Source organism: Silurus meridionalis, chromosome 11, assembly GCF_014805685.1.
Source record: "Silurus meridionalis isolate SWU-2019-XX chromosome 11, ASM1480568v1, whole genome shotgun sequence".
Lineage (NCBI taxonomy): Eukaryota > Metazoa > Chordata > Actinopteri > Siluriformes > Siluridae > Silurus > Silurus meridionalis.
In genome coordinates, this window is record NC_060894.1 from 22,472,809 (window position 1) to 22,494,437 (window position 21,629).

Sequence of the window (21,629 nt, forward strand, 5' to 3'; positions counted from 1 at the left end):
CAACGGGCCACAAACCAGATGCTGTGGACCGTCTGGTTTTCAGGCGCAACATCTGTAATGGCTGAGTTTTGTAGCTCGTCTCTCAGGTTGAAATGTGTAAATATTGTTTCTGTGCTACAGAATAATCCTGCAACACAATCTGCACTTTGTTTTCTATTTTCAGTACTGGATTACTGTTGACTGCACCTGCTTTCAGAAATATAGAAACAATTCTATCACTAATACCAGCTGCAGACTTTTATTTGACTTTTTATTAGATGGAATGTGTGTGTACCTCAAAATCCATATTCTTCACCAAGTTACACTTCTTTTCTTTTTAGATTGAATTGAACACTGCAGTTTAGCTCGAATTTAAAGAATATTATTAATAATAATGCACCGTTTCTATTGATTTGTTTAAATATTATTTATGCAAGTTTCCATTGCAGGCTGTTCAGGTGTTAAAGTTTATGGGGAAGGGGTTTGGTTACTTTGTGTAGTTGCCAATTGGTTTACTTGTGTGGAATTTTTCTACAATATTCACTCATCATGACTGTAAAATAAGTCAATCTACTGCAGTGTTTCTTTTATCGATCAGTAGATATTGTGGTTAATACCCTGTCATGCATGAAGATTAAATACCGTGAGATGATTATTTGGTTGTTCTGCCCAGCACTCTTGGAGATAAAAGTTTATAAAGGCAAAAGTGTGACGACTCGGACGCCACGTTCGCATGATGCAAGTGAAGTTTTATAGCTTCAGGTTAGCATGTTGGTTATATTAGCATCAAAACTGCTAATCAGACTTAATGCTAAATGTGTTCTCCTGTATTTAATTTCATGCTTCGGCCAGCTGGAGGAGTTGAGTTTTTATATAACATTCTGTTCGTCCTGGTTTTGTAGCACTCAGTCGTTTAGTCTTGTGAAAACATGTTTCTAATCCAGCATCGTCTTTACACTGGGAAATGAAGTTTGGTAACCTGCGAGAACCTGCACACTGTTGCAGCCGTCACAGTCAGTGAGCCTTCAGCGTGGTCCTCTGTGCTTTAGCTCGGATTTTCTCCTTGTATTAGTGGTGTAACTGTACAGTAAAGTCACGGCTCGGTACGTACCTTAAATTAAATTGTATCAATGGAAAAATGAATTAAATACTTTACATTAGTTAGACCCCATTTGGGTAATACAGATGTGTGTGTGTGTGTGTGTGTGTGTGTGTGTGTGTGAGAGAGTTTTACATTTTAATATTAAATTTTTTATTTATTCATGAATAATTCCATTCCTTTCATCCTTCATTCATTCACTCCCTCAAAATGCGAAATTGTCAGGATTTTTTTTTCTATTAAGAGAAATTCTTATTCTAATTCTCAGTGTCGCTCAACTCGTAAAAATGTTGGCGAAGACGTGAAGTAGCAGCGATTTCGCACTTCAGTACAAATCGTGTTTCCGGGACGAATCGAGCAGTGACGCGAGACAGAGAATAAACAAACTCGCGGGCCGCCACTTAATACGTTTGTGAGGCAACTCGTATTATAACTACGTTCCGCCGGTACACGTGGTATTTGGTACACGTGCACCGAACCGAAAGACCTGTACGGAAACATTTCTGTACGGATACGTGTAGCGTTCCATCCCTAACCTCCAGTTTAGGTTGGTGATGAAATGTTTGTGGAAGCTCGGTTGCATTGTGTCATGTGTTCAAATCCCAGTTCCACTAAGCTGCCACTCCCGGGCCCCTGAGCAAGGCCCTTAATGCTCCACAACTCAGTTGTGTAAATGATGTAAGTAGCTCTGGATGAGGATCCAGGTCTTCTAAATTGTGAAAAGCTAAAGATGACATGTTCAAGTTCACATGCTCGTGTTCCATTCAACTCCAAAACTGGGAATATCTAAACTACTTGTGCAGACATTGCATAGGGAACACTTCGGATTTCCATGTGATTAGACTGCGATCAGGTCGTTAATGGCAGCCATTAATTTGTCTCGGGACATTTCTTGAGGTTATTTAAATAAATCATGAATCCATTCCTTTGTGTATTTTGTTTAGCAGCACATTATTTTAATGAGGAACCACAATGTTATGTGCTGAACTCAAGACCTTTCAGCTGCTGATATCCACCAGTATTCTCCATTCACTCCAGTTTGCTTGAACAGCTGTTAAACACCAGGTTCTTTCTTTTCTCTCTCTCTCTCTCTCTCTCTCTCTCTCTCTCTCTCTCTCTCACACACACTCTCTCTTTTTTTTTTTTTTTTTTTAACACTTTGTGATATCGAGTAGAAACTGAAATGAAAGGTGTATTTACACTGTTTATCCCAGCGATGGGAGTCTGGGGTTCAGAGCTCAGGGTCAGCCATGATACAGTACCCCTGAAGCACAGAGGTATAAGGGCCTTTCTCAAGGGCCCAAGAGAGGCAGCTTGGTCATACCGGTGATTGAACCCCTGACCGTCTGATCAGTAGCCCCGTGCCTTAACCAAACTCCCAAACTCCTCATATTCCCACATGGGTAACTTGAAGTACACAGCAGTGGCGTAACTCGAATGTTTTTGGAGGTACGTCCTCCATCCTCAGGTTATATGATGGTTGTATAAACACCGCTGTCCCTGAGACCCACACAATATGTGGTCTGCTTCGTTTGGTGTTTGTTGCATCCAGTTGAAAAGCAAATAAAGGCTTGAATAGATCTATGGGGGACCAGTCTGCCCTGATCTGCCCTGAAACGCCAAGCGTCTCCTGATCAGGCCTGTGGTCCATTATCAGTTATAATAAAAGCATGTGCACGTTTTTACTCTGTTCCCCAAGAGCTTCAACAGCGTTCAGGTCAAATCCATACAATAACACTGTAGTTCCTCAGGTTTCTAATGACATCGATGTCTCATTTGAAAACTCAGCACAGATGCATGCAGTTATTCCATTTCACGTACAGAAAAGTCCCCACAAAGCCACAGGGGGCGCTACCGTGGCCGTGTGTAACGTCCCTAAATGAAGTGTTTGCAAACCAGCATTTCAGAGGGACTCTTTTAAAATGCATTATTGAAGAGACGGGCTGATGAGCTTCTTCACAGCTGTAAGGTTTGTCCGATTATAGCAATTTCCCTCTAAATAGATCTCTGGATCTCATGCAGTTGCTCCCCAGACGATCACAGGATCCAGTACAGTGTGAAAGAGATGCCCACCTGAATACTGGTCAGGTTATGTTTTGGTTTTCGTCCTTCATTTCCAAACACAACGATTTTTGTCTCCTACATTCAACGAGGTACATTTAACATTCTAATTTGTACCAAAACGTCAATAAACTAAAGGGACACTTCCACTGTCCTGCACCATCATCTGACCTCGATCCTGTAAACAAGCCTTTGTTAAAGCAGCAGGAGAATCGGTGAGATGACCTGTGTCGAAGCTGTCCTGACACAGCACTGGTTTTCGATCAGATTGAGGTTTGGTGCTGATTTTTCAGGCAAGGCAAAGTGTTCCATTATACTGACCTAGTAATTCACACACAGATTTGTCACTGCACTGTGCAGTTGTCATCCTGGAACACGGCAGTGTCGCTGTCAATGTTCTGCTTTGACGTGACGCACAAAAGACGGCATGACGCACAAACCTCAGTCTCGGGATTTGCCACATGTAACGTTTGGTCAGGTGTGCAGGTATGTGGAGCCAGGTGTTTCCAACCTCTTGCACACCACAGAACAGTTATATGTTGGAAATGTTTTTGTAAACCAGATGTTGGTGTGTGTCTGGGCTGTGTGTATGTAGATTGTGGCGTATGTAAACGTATCGAGTGGCTTTTGGAGGGTAAAACACACTAAACTAGAAGTCGACCGATAGTGGATTTTGGCGATACTGATAGCTGAGTTGGATCGTACTCACCAATAATTGATTAGTCAAAATAATATGGATCCTGGATATAATAAAAAAATAAATATACATCATAGAATGATGTAATTAATAAATAAATATAATATGCTCTCCGTGCAGCGTACAGTCTTGCGTGTCCTCTGTGCTATAGCCTTAATTTTCACAGTTACTTTTGTTGTGTTGAAATGTCCAGTAAACAGATTTGTCTTTTCCTCATCAGTTCACTTTTTTCCCCTCTGTCGAGGCTAATAAGTTAAAAAATAAATATCTCCGTACGCAAAATCATGACGTATTGAATGAATGAGAAAATGAACCAGCCCCTTCTGACCAATCAGAATGAAGAATATGAAGTATGTTTATATTACTGCAGTTTTTTTTTTTTTATTATAATATATTTATGTTCCCATCTCCAGACCCTGTAAGAAAAAGGGAAACCTAAGGATGCTGGAGCAGAACAATGGATTTCTCCTTCTCTTTCATGCAAGGGATCATGGGAAACACAATCCAGCAACCGCCTCAGCTCATTGACTCAGCTAACATCAGACAGGAGGACGGGTACGATGTGATCAGCGACCCCGGGGATGAGGGAGGTCCCTCCGCCTACGATTCACCCCTAGATCCGGGATTCTCCTACCCTCCGGACGACTTAGGGGTCGTCACTAACGGTTACCAGCCGGGAATCAGTGCCTACGAGCAACAGGCAAAGTTTGCACTGTACTCGCAGTTCCCTAACGGCTCGGCTAACGGCTCGGCTAACGGCTACGGCGCCATACGCAACTACCACGCCGACCACGGCCTGATCCTGGGGGAGGGAACAGTGCTGAGGTCGCCCGTCGTCCAGGAAAAATCATCTCACATCTCTTCCCCTCTTCCTCCGTCTCATTCTCATCTTCATCACCACCATCCTCATCATCCTCATCATCCTCATTCGCATCTTCAACATCAGTCGCAGCAGCACCAACCGAATCCTAAACTTTTACCTCATCAGCCTCCTCCCCCTCTTCCTCCTCCTCCTCCTCCACCTCCTCCATCGTCCTCCTCTTTACATCATTTACAGCCGGTTTTCCCTCCTCCTACTCTCATCCTTCCCTCCACTCCACCTCCCCTTTCCTCCTCCATTCAGGACACGGTCTCCGAACCCGTCGGCCAGAAGAAAACAAACTCCCCGGAGATCAAGATTAAGATCATAAAGACGTATCAGAACGGCCGCGAGCTGTTCGAGTCGTCGCTGTGCGGAGACCTGCTGCACGAGTTTCAGGAGTCGACCAGGAGGAACGAGCACAAGAAGGAGAAGAGAAAAAAGAAAAACAGCCGGCACGGGGTCTTCCCTGAACAGGAAGTCAGGCTCGGCGATGGACAGGCTGTAATGCAGGAACAACAACCGACCCTCAGTGTCAAGAGCCCCAAAACGGAGCCCAAGGAGGTCCAGGTGAGAGAGATGTGAAGGATTGTTTCAAGGGAAAAACAGGTTGAGAAGATATTTTAGATATTTTCATTCGTAGAAAATGTTTAAAGAATAACAGAGCGATCAGGTGCAATCCTGAAAACAAGGAGACAAGGGGAACTCCATTCGGGGTACTATTCCAGAGAGTCATCTTATTTGTTTAGAAGAGTGAAGGAAGTCCGTGTGGTGTAGATCATTAAAAAATATGGAAGTTTATAGAGAAACAGGACATTTAAGGGTCCAGTCTTGTGACTTGACACTGCATTATAAACGAATGCTGGTTGTATGCAGGTGGACAGGAACGTGCCCTCGCTGTGCGTGGAGTACGAGATCGGTGATCTGGTGTGGGCTAAAGTAGGGACGTACCCGTGGTGGCCCTGCATGGTCTCCTCTGACCCCCAGCTGAAGGTTCACACACGCATCAACACCCGAGGTAACCATAACCCTCACACTACTGCATCTGCGAGCTTTAACATGAACATCCACAGATTGTATTTACACTTTTACATTCATTTAATATGTGCCTTCTATTCAATCCTAATATTCTAATTGTACTTGTACTTTCTATTAACAGACTGATTTGACACACTTCTTGTTGTGTGTGTTATAAATAGCTGCCATGATGTTTATTCTCTTCTTTTCACAGCTGCTTTTGTTAGTGAATCCTGGGCTGTCATTCACTCACTCGCCACTAGAGGCAGCACAGGATGCTTTTCTTTTAGTAGTGCGGGTGATGGGTCTGTATTTACCTCTCTCTGTGTGTGTGTGTGTGTGTGTGTGTGTGTGTGTGTGTGTGTGTCTAGGTCACAGGGAGTACCATGTGCAGTTTTTTGGCAGTGTGGCTGAGCGGGCTTGGATTCACGAGAAGAGGATTTTGGTGTATAAAGGAGAGAGTCAGTTTGAGGAACTGCAGGCGGAAACCTTACGCAAAACCACCAATCCCACTGAGAGACAGAAGGTCCGCCCGGTTTATATTCTAAAAATCACATTTCACTCTTATTATTTTATATGTGTATATTTATTTATTAATATGTACTTAATGACTCTCATTTTAGTAGTATTGTTATATATATTTTATAATGGAGATCAGAGGTCGACCGATTAATCAGTTTTCAGTTTTATCAATTAATCGGCATTGATAGTTGATAGCTGGAACTATGGGCTAAAATCCATAGCGAGTTTTTCCAGCTTCTGTCCTCTCTCATTACGAGGTGAATCGATCTATTATTTGAGTAATCGAGTATTCTGCCGATTAATCGAGTAATTAAAAAAAAGTAATTTTTTTATTATGATTAAAGAGCAATACTAAATATACTAATATATATAAAGAGAAAATAAGACGTGTCTCTTAAAATGAACAAGTAACTTTTTTTTTGGCCTGAATCTGAACCGTTTTTTCAATCTGCATCATCTTCTGTGCCACCTGTGCAGAGCGCTCCAGAGTTTAGCAGGTGGTGCGTCAGTAATAATGGTCCGTGGGGAAACACAGTGCTCCGTGTGTGGTTAAATTCACTAAACGAAACTTTTTTTGCATTCAAATTACTCGAGTTATTCAAAGAATCGTTTCAGCCCAACGTAGGGGGCGCTATATATTTATTATTTATACAATTATATTTATTAACACAGTTAATACCTTCCTATTAATTCAGTTTTCATTATTATAAATTGTCTTTTTTTTGTAGAAAAGTTCGCTATTATTTTACATGGAGTGTTTTGTTTTTGTTTGTTTGCTTTTTATACAGTATCCATTTTTAAAAACTATTGGTTGATTAATCGGTTATCAGAAAGTACGATTCAACCCAGTTCTCGCTGCAGATTATATACAGTATATTTTATTGGATTTATGTAAAAAATATATATTTCTGAACGTTGTACATGTTTCATATGATTAATTTTGTATTTGTATTTGTATTTATTGCAAGCAGTTAATGCATAATAAGGTAATGCCGTTTTTATTTTTGTGTGTGTGTGTGTGTGTGTGTGTGTGTGTTTAATATATGCATTTATGAAGTAGATATACTCGGTAAAGGTCGACCGATGGATGTAAAATTTATAGTGGATAAAAACAAACACAACACTCCATGTAAAATAGTACTGAAGTTTATTACAATAATTAAACATCAGTACTAAGTCATTAAAATGTGCTAAATGAAATAAATATAAATAATAATTAATACATATAATTATATAATGAATAAAGTAAAAAAATAAATATAGCGTTCTGTCTGTTCAGTCTCGCGTGTAAAAACATGCAGCACGTGGTGGCAGTGATTCGCCTCTAGAGGCCGCTCTTGTATTGACAGCAGACCGGAAGCCAGAAAATCGGTATGGATTTTTGCAGATAGCCGACAGTTCCAGCGATCAGTGGCGATTACTTAGCAGAACCGATTAATCAGTCGATCTCTAATACTTGAATGTTTTTTGTAATATACAGTTAATATTTATTTTTTAGTATTTTTCTTAAATCTGAGCTTCTTATGAGTCCAGCATCATAGTGAAATTGTATGTGTGTATTTTTTAGAAATGATGGCGTATGTGAGCAAGCGAGGAGAAATCCATTTCATTCTGTTAAACATAATTTGTATGTAGAGAGAAACGCTTTTTTTTTTGCTGGACATGTGTGACGTCTTGCTCCCTTCCGTGTGACATCTTCTTTTGCCCACGTGTAGCTGCTGAAGCCTCAGTCTCAGAGGGAGCGCGCTCAGTGGGAGGTGGGCGTCGGCCACGCCGAGTCGGCTCTGCTCATGTCCCGAGAGGAGCGTAACGAGACCTACACCTTCATTTACATCGACAAACTGCCTGTTGAGGAGCCTAGCAGCGAGCCCGTGACCCCGACGATTATAAAAAAACGGAGGGCAAGACGCTCGAAGAGCCTGAAGAAGGAGGACCCCACGACGCCTCCGCGCCGTCAGCAGCCTCGTCGCCAGTGCAGCGTTTCGGACGCTCAGGAGGAAGAGGCGGAGCCCGAGGACGCAACAGAATCTCAACCCTCGCCACCTCCTGTCCGGACTCCTTGGAGAACGGCGGCTGCTCGGAAGCTGCTCCCGCTCTCCATCACCATGAAGAAGCTCAACGTGGAGATCGTGAAATGCGATTGGCAGCTGCCCAAAGAGAAGGTGGACATAAAAAAGGAGGTGGAGAGAGATGACGAGAGAGTTCAGTCTCCAGAGGTGAGCTTCATTTGTGATTGTAATTAAACCTCTTATTCCAAAAATCAATATAATTTCAATACGACGGCCTCTGAGATTTCAGACATTTAAAGATGGACGATTTCTGGCATGAGTGTGTGGATTAGTGAAATAACCCTTTAACGGAAGATTCCTTTTGTAACATTAACTCAGGGTAATAAATTCTTGAGAGGTTTTGCTTATTGTTTGTTTATTCTAACATTTACTGATACATTTTAAATGTAATTGATTTATTGTTATCGTTACGGAAGGGTTCGAGTGATAAAGCAGAGGGTGAGACGTTCTCCAGCGAGGAGGAGAGAACAGCATGGAGTGAACCAGAGAGCGCAGAACACACACACACTCCTGTTACTGAACTCAGCTCAGGTACACACACACACACAATCCTGTTACTGAACTCAGCTCAGGTACACACACACACACACACACACACACACACACACACACACACACACTCCTGTTACTGAACTCAGCTCAGGTACACACACACACACACACATACACACACTCTCCTACTCCTGTTACTGAACTCAGTTAAGGTACATCACACACACACGCACACAGACACACACACTCTGAGCACACGTTTTGTGAGGGTTTTTCTGCATGACTTGATCACTGTGCATCTACGTATTTTTCCTGCTTTCACTAATGAATACTTGTGTGTGTGTGTGTGTGTGTGTGTGTGTGCATGTGCAGACTCGATGGAAAGGAAGCTGCAGCGGCGGTGTGTAAGAAGTCGCTCAGAGTCGGAAAAGAGTGTCGATCCTGTTCCGAAGAAGAAGATCAAGAAGGAGCAGGTGGACTCTCACACCTTTCATGAATTACATTTGAGATTCTGTTCTGTTGGTGTTTAACAAGTGTGTGAGCTGCAGATGTTTATAGTAATTATAACCTATAATAAATGTTCCTGATGTATTTCAGGTGGAAGCGATGCCTCAGATGGACTTTAAGACGGGATTTCAAAAAGGTGAGTTTTTATACGGTTTATTTTCTCCGACAACTGAACTGAAACTATTATTTTACGTTACACATTTGATTTAATATTAATTAGTACGAAGTATATTTTCTACGTTATCTTCCTTCTTTCTTACAAACAAAGGTCCATGTTTAAATCCCATAAATTGATATTTTTAAAATGGATTGATTCCAGAAAGGAAAACTGCAGAATAAATAATAGAGGTGATTTACAAAATTCCATCAGTCAGTTCTGAGAGATTTAACACTGAGAACCTTCTGCTCGTGCAGGAGCCAGCGAGATCTCCGACTCCTGTAAACCACTGAAGAAACGAAGTCGAGCGTCGACAGATGTCGAAGTCACAAGTTCTATTTATAGAGACACATCCGACTCCGATTCCAGAGGCCTCAACGACATGCAGGTGAGGGGGGACCGAGACACACACACACCAGTCTTCAAACTTGTGCTCAGCTCAGAAACATAAGCCAACATTTTTGAACTCCTCTTGGTGTAATTCTGCTGATATCGGTTCGTCTTTAGGGACGAGTTTGTTGCCAGTTTGTGAGTCTCGTATTGTGTGTGCAGTGTGTGTTTGAAAAACGCTGCGACAGCCCTGGTACACTGGACGCCGACGGCTCAGATGCCCAGTCAGAAGATTCCAACATCTCCCGGCAGAGCGGCAACTTCTCCAAGAAGGATATGGTGTGTTCGGTGAGTGTGATCAGGGAAGATTAATGCATGTGTATTATGACTGGCATGTGTGTGTGTAGAAATGATAAATCTGGCAACATATTGTAAGTTGAAAAGAGCAAATAATGTTGATGGTAAAAAGATGTCATGAGAAGAACTCGTCCTGCTATTGATTACATTCACTTCTGCCTAATTGATTTTATAGAGGGATTGTGTTTATACTGAAAGGTGTGTGTGTGTGTGTGTGTGTGTGTGTGTGTGACTTTTTAGGTTTGCGAGACATTTGGAGATTCCCTGCTGTCCTGTGAGGGCGAGTGTAACGGGTTTTTTCATCCGGAGTGTTTGGCCTCAGCTGGTGGAACAGAGGGAGAAAACATCTGTACCGAGTGTAAAACGGGTCAGAACCATTAATATATTCTTATTTTGTTCGTTTTAACTGCACATGTGTACTTTTATTACATATCTCTCTCTCTCTCTCTCTCTCTCTCTCTCTCTCTCTGTCTCTCTCTGTCCAGGTTCACACCTGTGTTTCTCCTGTAAGCGCACTGATGAAGACGTGAAGCCGTGTTCGGTGATCGGTTGTGGGCGTTTCTATCACGAGTCCTGTGCGTGGAAGTACGCCGGCACTGCTGCCGAGCCACAGGGCCTGAGGTGCCCACAGCACTGCTGCTCTACCTGCTGGCTGGAAAAGGATTCGCAAAAAGCTCTCAAGGGTGCGATTTATTGCGCGCATACACAAATACACCTTCCCTGGAAACATTCCATTGGAATATATAGGAATTAATGGGAATAAACTGGGAATTTACTAAATTGCAGGTTTGCTTAGAACAAGGAATTGAAATGTATTTGGAAAAAAAATATTGCAGGATAATTTTGTTTAAAACAACCAGATTAAATGCAGTTCCAGCTGCTTTTCTACCCTGCACATTCATCAATCACATGCACACAGCACACTTACTGAGTCACTGTACATCCCTCCATCACGTCACACACTTTTCATTTCTGCAATCCTGCACGCTAAAAACAAATCCATCTCGGCGAGTGTTCACGTAAATTACATAAATATGACATACATTTATGTTACAAACGTCTGCGTGCTGTGTGTATGTTACTGTGCAAACCAAACCAAACAAAATGTTTATATTCAGGTTTGCATATGGCACAGTTTATATACATTTTCCCCCAATGTTTCATTAATTCCCATAAATTCCTGGTAAGTTTCCAAAAATCCCCAGATGAAGTTCAAATTGAAAGTTTAGCAGAGTTGTGAGGAGTGTGTAGTTAAGTTATGTAGATGTGTGTGTGTGTGTGTTATATTAGTGTTGACGTGTTTGACAGGCAGTGTTTATACGTGTGAATGTGTGTGTCCACAGGCCGGATGATGCGCTGTATCCGCTGTCCTCTAGCCTTCCACACAGGAGACCTGTGCATAGCAGCGGGGAGCGTGATGATCACGCCTCACCTCATCGTGTGCAGCAATCACTCGGGCACAAGGAAGAACGGTCATCTCGGCTCCTCCGTAAACGTAGGCTGGTGTTTCGTTTGCTCGCGAGGTGAGACTCGTTCCCCACTCAGCACAGAGCCAAAGAGCCGGAGCAGCCGGCTAGGCCTAAAGCTTACACACTCACATGGCTGGTTCTTTTACTCAAAGTGTGTTTACTGCATGCTGATGAAGAAGTTGCAGTCCTGCAGGTCATTGTGCAGTGTGTAGCAGTAGTGAGTCCATGTGGCTGGAGTAGGTGTTTCTCCACTCAGCTGATGGAGCTTTAATGTGTTTTAGAGTGTCTAAGGGCCAAAATAAAAAGACTTGTTGATGATTATCACTTTTTGATGCTCCCAGTCTGAATTGTAGAAGCCCCTCTCTGTTAGTTACAAGGAAGAGTGGAGGCCCCTCTCTGTAGGGGTGGAGGCCCCTCTCTGTAAGGGTGGGGGCCCCTCTCTGTAGAGGTGGAGGCCCCTCTCTGTACGGGTGGGGGCCCCTCTCTGTACGGGTGGAGGCCCCTCTCTGTACGGGTGGGGGCCCCTCTCTGTACGGGTGGAGGCCCCTCTCTGTACGGGTGGGGGCCCCTCTCTGTACGGGTGGAGGCCCCTCTCTGTACGGGTGGGGGCCCCTCTCTGTACGGGTGGGGGCCCCTCTCTGTAGAGGTGGAGGCCCCTCTCTGTACGGGTGGGGGGCCCCTCTCTGTAGGGGTGGAGGCTCCTCTGTACGGGTGGGGGCCCCTGTTTGTAGGGGTGGAGGCCCCTCTCTGTACAGGTGGAGGCTTTTAAGGGGGGATTGTGTGTAAATATAGATAAATAAAGTACTTTCTTGTAAACAGAGCGAGTCTCGAAACCCTTTGATACCACCTCGTAAGTGCATCTTTGCACAGAAGAGTGGAGGCCCAGCTCAGAAATGTACAGAAGATCCGTCACTTGAAAGGGTAGAGTCTTACCTCGGAATAGGAAGAAGCCCCGGTCAGAGTTGTGCTGTGAGAACTGCACTTTATATACACAGCAGGAGTATTTATTTTATCTTTACATTCCCTATCAAATTCGTGTGAACGTGTGGAACGCAGACGTTTGTGTGGGCAGAAAGCAGAACATATCCTGTGTCCATTTTTAGCCCTGAACATCTGAGAACTTTATCTCACGCAGAACATTCTCAGGCCTGAGTGGAGGAGCATCTTTAGGATTTTTCCCTCCTCTCTGGTTCACTACAGCTGCACATGTTCAATGCCTGGTTTTCCTTTAATAATAACATTAACACAGTGACCGTAATTGTATTTGTCACAGCAACAGTTTGGTCAGAAATGAAATGTCCTCCGTACCCCAGCTGTAGTCTGTCAGCTAAAGACACGTGAGATGTTCGATTATTACAGGACGCACTGAAGCTGTGACATGGATGTGGTTAAGCGTGGAGTTAATTTCATGTCTAAACCCGTCCTCATTCCCTCGCTGACACACTTCGTCTCAGTTCGTCTCCGTTCGTCTCACTTTTTCCTGCTGTAGGCACGCAGAAGGTCTTGTCTAACTACAGCTGGAGTAACGAGGTCGTTGTATACATTTCAGTTTTGGCGTAACTGTTGCTCATCATGTGAAGATGTTTATTAATGACCCTTTGCTTCAGTGTTGTCTTTGTCTCTGTTGATGTGTCTTTTCTAACCGTAGCTCACTTTGTGTGAAAAAAAACAAATGCATATTTCTAACCTCCTTTTTTTATCTTGTTGTCTAATCTTTCTTTTCCTTTTAGATGTGCTATGTGTTTATAAGCCGTCGGACCTGTGTGTGTCTTGATAATCTGTAAACACTGATTCAGTGTGAATGAGGTCGAGGCGTGACTGGTGCAGATCCACATCATTTCCTCGTGTGTGTGTGTGTGTGTGTGTGTGTGTGTGTGTGTGTGTGTGTGTGTGTGGTGGCTGTACAGGTGCAATCATTGATGCTTATATGAAATTCAGGCAGTCTGAGTGTTTTTAGTGAATAACAGCTTTTATTCAGTCTGACGTCTGCAAGCCTAAAGTACGACTAATATACACTATCAGGACAGAAGTACACACACACCTGACCATACGACTTCCCATTTACTAGTTATAATGAGCTCCACTCTTTTGGGAAGATGTTCCACTAGATGTTTGTGTAGGTTCATTCAGCTACAAGGGTGTTAGTACTGATGTGAGGAAGCCTGGGGTGCAGCGTTCATCTACATTGTTCAATATAGGATATAGCTCTATAGCAGGAGATCTTCCACTCCAACTTTCCCATGGTGAGCAGATCTTCATGGAGCTCGCTTTGTGCACAAGGGCATTGTCATGCTGGAACAGGTTTGGGGCTCCTAGTTCAATATATATATATTATTATTATTGATTTATTTATTTTTGCTGTAAACATGGATCACTGATTGCACCTTCAGCCTTTTGCTTCGTAGAATAAAAAGTCTCTTTTCTTCTAAAAAGTCGTGCTAAACCTCATTAGGAATAGAAGAGGAGTAATGATTATTATTGTAGAGCCTGTAGAAATCCTGACGAGGAAGGTGTTGGCTTGGTAGCAGATAAATAACATATAACTCTATAATCTTAATCCAAATAAATCTGAGAATATTGAGTTATATATCATTCATCACCACACAATCAGACCCCTGACGTGCTGGTGGAGTTTTATGGAACGTTCCAGAATTCAAACAGCAATTTTAATATAAACAGTGATTTCCAGGCCAACACTGAAATCTCCAAAATGTGTGTTTTCTTCATCACGCTCAGGAGTCTGTATGCGAGTGTGTGTGTGTGTGTGTAGCCTGGTATGTGTTTTCTGCAATCATGGGGAGTGTGATTGACTGCTCACGGGTTTTCCTGTTTGTCTCGTGTAGGACGCTTAGTGCACGACCTCACTGACACCGTATTAAGTTCTTATACGTTTAAGTCTCACTACCTTCTGACTGAGTCAAATCGTGCTGAGTTGATGAAATTACCTCTGATTCCTTCTCCTTCGTCAGCTACCCAAAAGAATCCGGCCAAAGGTAACTTCACCTTCGCTCCCGTTTAAAGCCCTTCCACCTCCACCCTCTTTATTTACTCTCACTTTTCACGCTTTTGCTCTTTTCTTTTGTTAATTTTTATTTCAGCTTTTTCTAATTTGCAGCCACTAATGCAAGCGCTGGACTAGAAATAACGTACGGCTCACGTGATAACTGCTCGGCGTTGTCTCAGCTGCAGTAGACAGGCTCAGTCGTGGGTTATAGCGGGCATGTGCTGGTGTGATCAGTGGTCTTGTACACGCATGTTTCAGATAAGCCAATCAGGATAGGCAGCGTTATTTTTCTGTTTTATAGATTCAGAAAACTCCAAATCTCATTGATAAGGCAGCATAAATATACGGACAGCTGTCCTGAACATTTCAAATCATACGAAAAAAATGCAATATTATGATAATTTTACAAACTCTGGTAAAAGTTTGGGCCGTTATCATAATATGAGAATGTAATTTCAGCACATGCTCGGTATACACACTTAGACATCGCTATGCATTCAGAAATTAGTGCTGAGGCCGTGTGTGTGTGTGTGTGTGTGTGTGTGTGTGTGTGTGTGTGTGTGTGTGTTTGAGAAATATCTAGCAGCCAGTTGCACCAACTGAAACTGGGTTTAAACCATGACTAAGAAACACACAGCAGCTTGGATTCTGATCTCCTGAACAACTTCTAGACCTGGAACAGGAAGTATAAACATACATTCACAGCAGTTAGTAGATGCTGATCTACAGAAGTACTCTGGGAGAACTTTAAACTCCAGTGGGTGTAGTCAGGGTCTGTTTCAAAGGGCATAAAGCTCAAACCTGGTTATATTATGATATCAAAGCATCATATAGAAGTTTATGGAATTAAAAAAAACTTATGTTCTGCTGGTGCAACTGACTGACCAGCTGCTGGTTTCCCAAATTTACAGAGAAACATTTTCTGTTTGATTCACAATAATATTGACTTGTTGGTTTATTTTCATCTCTTAACTTGAAGTGTTTTTCCCATTCAGCCTGGTGTCGTAAACGCTGGAATAAATAAGTGGACTTTCAGCATATTGAGCGTTTCAGAAAAGTTTGTTCAGCATCTGACCTCAAATCCGAACCGTTTCCAGACCACAGAGGAAACGTTACTACTTTTCTTTAGCTCGCGGTCCTGACGTAAAGAGACGTCCGTCTCCATGGTGTTAGACTCTATTTCTACATTATACTCCTTCAGAGAATGTTCTCGCACGTGAGCGGGTAACCAGGTGCACCATCATGCGCTCGGACAATGTCGATTCTTAATCATTCTGCTATCGGTGCAATGACGATGAATCTGATTGGATGCGTGCGTCAACATTTGTGTTAAAAATCACGATACTTTGATTGAAGAAAAAATGTAATCGTCTTAACTAAAATTCTGATTCATTGAATAAATCTAAAAACTGCTCAGCCCTAGGCTCCAATGTTTGTGTGTGTGTGTGTGTGTGTGTGTGTGTGTGTGTGTAAGATCATTGTAAGTCACTCAGGACAGGATCAGAAGGTTGTGAGTTCAAATTCCTGCATCATTATGCTGTCATTGTTGAGCTGCTGAACCGATGTAATCAATTATTCAGCATCAGCTCCACCTCGATGAGGAAGAACGTGCTTCAGGATGCTCACCAGCACCGGTTTAGTTCATCCATCTAATGTCCAAAACAACAACCATGTCTGTCTGCGATTCAAGTCTTCCACGTGAATTCCTACATGAACGTCTAAATGCTGAAAGTGTCCACAGAAGCTCCTGCTCCTTTTTGATATAGTCTCGTTCTCCTGGGCTCAGTTTTACTTAAAACTAGACTTCAGATTCTGGGGAATCTGTAGTGCAGATTGACGTCATGATGTGAAAATGGTTGATTTTTGCCGTAGTCGTTTTTGGTGCACAGCAGTTTATAGATAACACTCCTGGATAACGGCTTCATACTAAAGACTCCACAGGGCTATGATTCCAGTGTGTGATGGTTCAGGTATGAGGTTGAACAATACCAAAACCGGTGCCTTCGTCATCCCTGTAGTCCCAGTGCACACTTTCTCCGACACCTCAGACTTCATTCTCTTATTTTAGTGTATTTCGCTTTATGGCAAAAGAGTTTAATGCTTTAATTGTGTTCTAGTATCAGAAGTTCATGCGCCTGTAGTTATTTTTAGTCCTCGAGCTGCACTTTCACAACACGCACCTCTAAATCTTTATTCACTCTGGCTTTGTGTTTTATTCGCATTCGCTTTATGCTTTTTTTTCTTTTCTTTCTTTTTCTTTTTTTTTGGTTTGTTTTAAATCCAATCCTATTTTGGACGGCAGCATGTAAATTCGTAGCCTTTGTACTTCTCATTCATGCTTTTTTGGCCTCATCATCTGCCATTTTTTTGCCGTTCAAAATAGTTTGGGTTGCGATTGTTTTGCTATTTAGTGCAGGTGTGTTAAGTGCAGCTGTAGTGTGTGTGTGTGTGTGTGTGTGTGTGTGTGTGCGCGCATGCCGCTCATTATTCTGCATCTAATCCATCTATTATGGCTGTGTCTCAATTCGAATGGCTCTGAATTTCTCAAATCTCACCCTTGAGAGTGGGTTTAAAAATCTCCAGATATTCAGTCCTGCTGCATTTCATGGTAACACACACACTTGTTTACATCCATCTAGTATATTACACGAGTGTGTGTTTGCAGCATGATAAAGGGGGTCGATCAGGGATGGTTCCGATTTTGCTAATATGGTCACGGAACATGAACATGAAGGTGCATCAAATCCACGTAGTTCCTTTCCCAGCGTTGGAGACACACTGCTTCGGGGGTGAGGTTTGGCGAATTGCAACCGCCGATTAGGAGCTGACCTGCAGTAACGCACCTGTGTGTTTAATGTGTGTGTGTGTGTGTGTGTGTGTGTGTGTGTGTGTGTGTGTGTGTGTGTGTGTGTGTAGGAGGAAGACTCCTGTGCTGCGAGGCATGCCCTGCCTCTTTCCACCCGTCCTGTTTGAACATCGAGATGCCTGAAGGAGCCTGGCTTTGTAGTGAATGCAGAGCAGGAAAGAAACCTCACTACAAGCAGATCGTTTGGGTCAAACTGGGCAACTACAGGTACAAATCTCTATAACGCACCAAACACAAAGATCAAAGAGGCGGTAGATGCTGCAGATCCATCACAGAACCAAACCATGTTCCTCCTGTTAGTCTGAAGATCACATTCGCTGTGCTGTGTGCATGTGACTGATGAATGTGCATTAAATGTGATTGTTTTTACCCAAAATAATTTTTTTGTTTATTTCCATTAATTCCCTTTTGTAATGAATTCATTTGTCTCCTGTTGTGTTTTCTCTGTTGTGTAGATGGTGGCCTGCTGAGATCTGTAACCCTCGGCTGGTTCCGTCCAACATCCAGAACCTGAAACATGACATCGGGGATTTTCCGGTCTTTTTCTTCGGGTCTCACGATTATTACTGGATCCACCAGGGTCGTGTTTTTCCATACTTGGAGAACGATAAGAATTTTGCTGAAGGACAGATTGGGATTAACAAGACCTTTAAAAAAGGTAAAAATAAAGGCTGTGAGTTTCGACTCCTCTGTTTCCCAAAGGTGTTGTTTTGCAAATCACTTATTCCCTTTATATAAAATCTAGTTTTCAGGTATGTTTTTACACGTCTTTACAAACAAAGATTAAAATTGTTATTTTATTGGCAGATAAATTTTTTTTCCCATTTTGAATTAAGTAATTCTGTATAGAAATGGGCTTTTGCAGTAGGAAAGACAGACTGGTTTAAGGTGGAGGTTGGACTGCATCAAGGATCAGCTTTGAGCCCTTTCCTGTTTGCAGTGGTGATGGACAGGTTGAAGGACCAGGTCAGACAGGTGTCTCTGTGGACTATGATGTTTGTGGATGATATTGTGATTACTGGTGAGAGTAGGGAGCAGGTGGAGAAGATCCTGGAGAGGTGGAGGTACACGGTGGAGAGAAGAGCAATGAAAGTGAGTAGGAGTAAGACAGAGTACATGTGTGTGAATGAGAGGGAGGGCAGTGGAGGGGTGCGGTTGCAGGGAGAAGAGGTGGAGAAGGTGAAGGAGTTCAGGTACCTGGGGTCAACAGTGGGTGGGTGGAGAAGAGTGATAGCAGGAGTGATTTGTGATAGAAGAGTATCTGTGAGAGTGAAAGGGAAAGTTTATAGGACTGTGGTGAGACCTGAGATGTTGTATGGATTAGAGACAGTGGTATTGAGTAAAAGACAGGAGGTGGAGCTGGAGGTAGCAGAGCTGAAGATGATTAGATGTTCGTTGGGAGTGACGACGATGGACAGGATTAGAAATGAGTTTATTAGAGGGACAGCACATGTGGGACGTTTTGGAGACATGGTGGGAGAATGCTGAAGATGGAGCCACCAGGAAGGAGGAAAAGAGGAAGACCAAATGATGTGGTGAGGGAAGACATGCAGGTGGTTGTGTGAAAGAGGCAGATGTAGAGGACAGGTGGGTATGGAAATGGATGATCTGCTGTTGCGCCCCCTAATGGGAGAAGCTGAAATAAGTAGTAGTATAGAAATGGGCTTCATGGTTTTCACACTGATGTTGTTATGAAAATAAGACTGACATTTATAATTGTTGATATTAATGATGCAGTACAACAATTATAAATATAATCGCTGTAAAAAATTTGTTTTAAATCAGCAATGAAATGGCCCTTAAAAAAATCTGCAACATAAGTTGTAATTAGAAAATGTACAATTCTTATCGGTGTGGTATTTTGTGTGTGTGTGTGTGTGTGTGTGTGTGTGTGTGTGTGTGTGTGTGTGTATAGCACTCGAGGAGGCAGCAAGGAGGTTTCAGGAGCTGAAATCTCAGCGAGAGACCAAAGAAGCTCTGGAACAGGAACGCAACTCACGACGGCCTTCACCATACAAACTCATCAAGGTACAACATGAGAGTGTGAAACACACACACACACATACACACATTCCTGCTGCTTTAAACATTTAATAAGTGTGTGTAAATGTTCTCCTATTCTCAGTGTAACAGGCCCATAGGGAAGGTGCAGGTGTGTGTTGCCGACCTGTCTGAGATCCCACGCTGCAACTGCAGTCCGAGTGACGAGCGTCCGTGCGCGCAGGAATCGGAGTGTGTGAACCGGGCGCTGCAGTACGAGTGTCACCCTCAGGTGTGTGCCGCTGCCGAGCGCTGCCTCAACCAGTGCTTCAACAAACGCCAGTGTCCAAAGATGGAGGTGGTCAAGACGGAGACATGCGGCTGGGGCCTCAAAACCAAACAGGACCTCAAAAAGGTCAGGAACTGACGTCTTTCTGCAGGAACATGTCTGCAGGTGATTGACTTCTCGGGATAGACATGCGCAGTGAAATTCTTTTAATCAACCAAACAAACTCGAACCTTTGGCATTAAACACTTAAAGGTTTATATTTAAGTAATAAATACTGATTCATGGCTGATCTCAAACTCTGCTCATGTCCATCCAGAGAAACCTGTTACTCTGCAATATCAGGGCATCTTACACATGTCAAATATACATATGTGTTATGGTTTTTCACACACAAGCATGTTCTTTTTGTTTCTATGCAACAAACTCAGTAAAAGGCAAAAACACACAATGTGACAGTGATTGAGTGGAAAAACGTGGAGTCCAATTTTTGAGTCCAAAGTTGACTCCTGTGGAGTCCAAATGAGACATTTCTGTCTCTAACAGAAAAACTTGTATAAGATGGAGAACAGGAGAGAAGATGTGATCAGACTACCTCACCCCCACACTCACACATGGAGGTGGAAGTTTGGTGGTTTGGGGTTTTTTTGGAGCAGGGAAGGTTCTGGAAAGTGAAAGGGTCCTGAAACAACGTGGCTTTTATTCCATACTTCAACACCATGCAGTTCCGTCAACAAGACGATGATCTGAAGCGCACGTCTGAGTTCTGTACGAGTTATTTTAAGAGCAGACAGACGTCTGGAGTGATATCTATCATGGACCTATCACGACCTGCCCAGTCACCACACCTCAATCCTACTAAACTGCTCTGGGAGGAACAAGTAAAACTCCTCAAAGATGTTCTTCATTAGTTGGAGATTTTCAAGAGACACAGCAAAATATTTCAGCTGAACGTTTGAAGAAGTGTCCAGATGTTGAATGTGTGTAATGCTGTTCTTCATGCTAATGAAATTAAATAGAACATCTGGACATTTCTAGATTTTTTTTTTGTTCAAAGTAAATTTTCAGACTGAGTTTGTTGCATAGAAACAAAAAGAACATACATGTGTCTCTCAAACATCATAAAACACTCATGGAAAATAAAAATTAAATCTGCTGTATTAGTGTAATTAATGTGTGTGTGTGTGTGTGTGTGTGTGTGTGTGTGTGTGTGTGTGTGTGTGTGTGTGTGTGTGTGTGTGTAGGGAGATTTTGTGATCGAGTACGTAGGGGAACTGATCGATCTGGAGGAATGTCGACACAGAATCAGCCTCGCCAACAAGAACCATGTGACCAACTTCTACATGCTCACCCTCACCAAGGTAATATCACATTTTAAACGATTTAACCATGTCCTTAGTCCAAGAGTAAAGAGAGAGAGAGAGAGAGAGAGAGAGAGAGAGAGAGAGAGAGAGAGAGAGAGAGAGAGAGAGATGAGAGAGAGAGAGAAATCTATCAGCTCTGTTTGTTGGATCGGTTTGAAAGACGTTTATTTGTGTTTCAGGATCGTGTGATTGATGCTGGGCCCAAAGGGAACCTGTCTCGCTTCATGAACCACAGCTGCAGCCCGAACTGTGAGACGCAGAAATGGACGGTGAACGGAGACGTCCGCATCGGCCTGTTCACTCTGTGTGACATCGCTGCAGGTGAACATCAGCCTGACCCACTCTTCATCTCGTCTTTACTGCTCTTCATCTCGTCTTTACTGCTCTTCATCTCGTCTTTACTGCTCTTCATCTCGTCTTTACTGCGTAAAACGTTCAAATGTAAAAAAAAAAAAACATGCATGATTTAAGAAGCATTGTATCTTACGGCTCTGTCACTCAGAAGTTTGTGGTG

The 21,629-nt window shown here is 42.9% G+C and overlaps 1 protein-coding gene across 2 annotated transcripts in view; it reads left to right on the forward strand.

Moving 5' to 3' along the window:
* Positions 1-21,629, forward strand: part of nsd3 (nuclear receptor binding SET domain protein 3) — a 29,056-nt gene that overhangs the window by 5,409 nt on the left and 2,018 nt on the right. Inside the window, exons 2-20 of one of the 2 annotated variants that reach the window (XM_046860839.1) lie at positions 4,250-5,265; positions 5,572-5,713; positions 6,084-6,238; positions 7,950-8,450; positions 8,720-8,834; positions 9,168-9,268; positions 9,393-9,438; positions 9,717-9,847; positions 10,012-10,137; positions 10,387-10,513; positions 10,632-10,829; positions 11,490-11,669; positions 14,459-14,608; positions 17,536-17,692; positions 17,941-18,143; positions 19,401-19,513; positions 19,611-19,880; positions 20,996-21,112; positions 21,295-21,436. In XM_046860839.1, the coding sequence (XP_046716795.1) occupies positions 4,294-5,265; positions 5,572-5,713; positions 6,084-6,238; positions 7,950-8,450; positions 8,720-8,834; positions 9,168-9,268; positions 9,393-9,438; positions 9,717-9,847; positions 10,012-10,137; positions 10,387-10,513; positions 10,632-10,829; positions 11,490-11,669; positions 14,459-14,608; positions 17,536-17,692; positions 17,941-18,143; positions 19,401-19,513; positions 19,611-19,880; positions 20,996-21,112; positions 21,295-21,436 (3,946 nt within the window). In that variant the 5' untranslated portion in view covers positions 4,250-4,293. The remainder of the gene's footprint in view (positions 1-4,249; positions 5,266-5,571; positions 5,714-6,083; positions 6,239-7,949; positions 8,451-8,719; positions 8,835-9,167; positions 9,269-9,392; positions 9,439-9,716; positions 9,848-10,011; positions 10,138-10,386; positions 10,514-10,631; positions 10,830-11,489; positions 11,670-14,458; positions 14,609-17,535; positions 17,693-17,940; positions 18,144-19,400; positions 19,514-19,610; positions 19,881-20,995; positions 21,113-21,294; positions 21,437-21,629) is intronic. The other variant, XM_046860840.1, reaches the window with a different exon arrangement.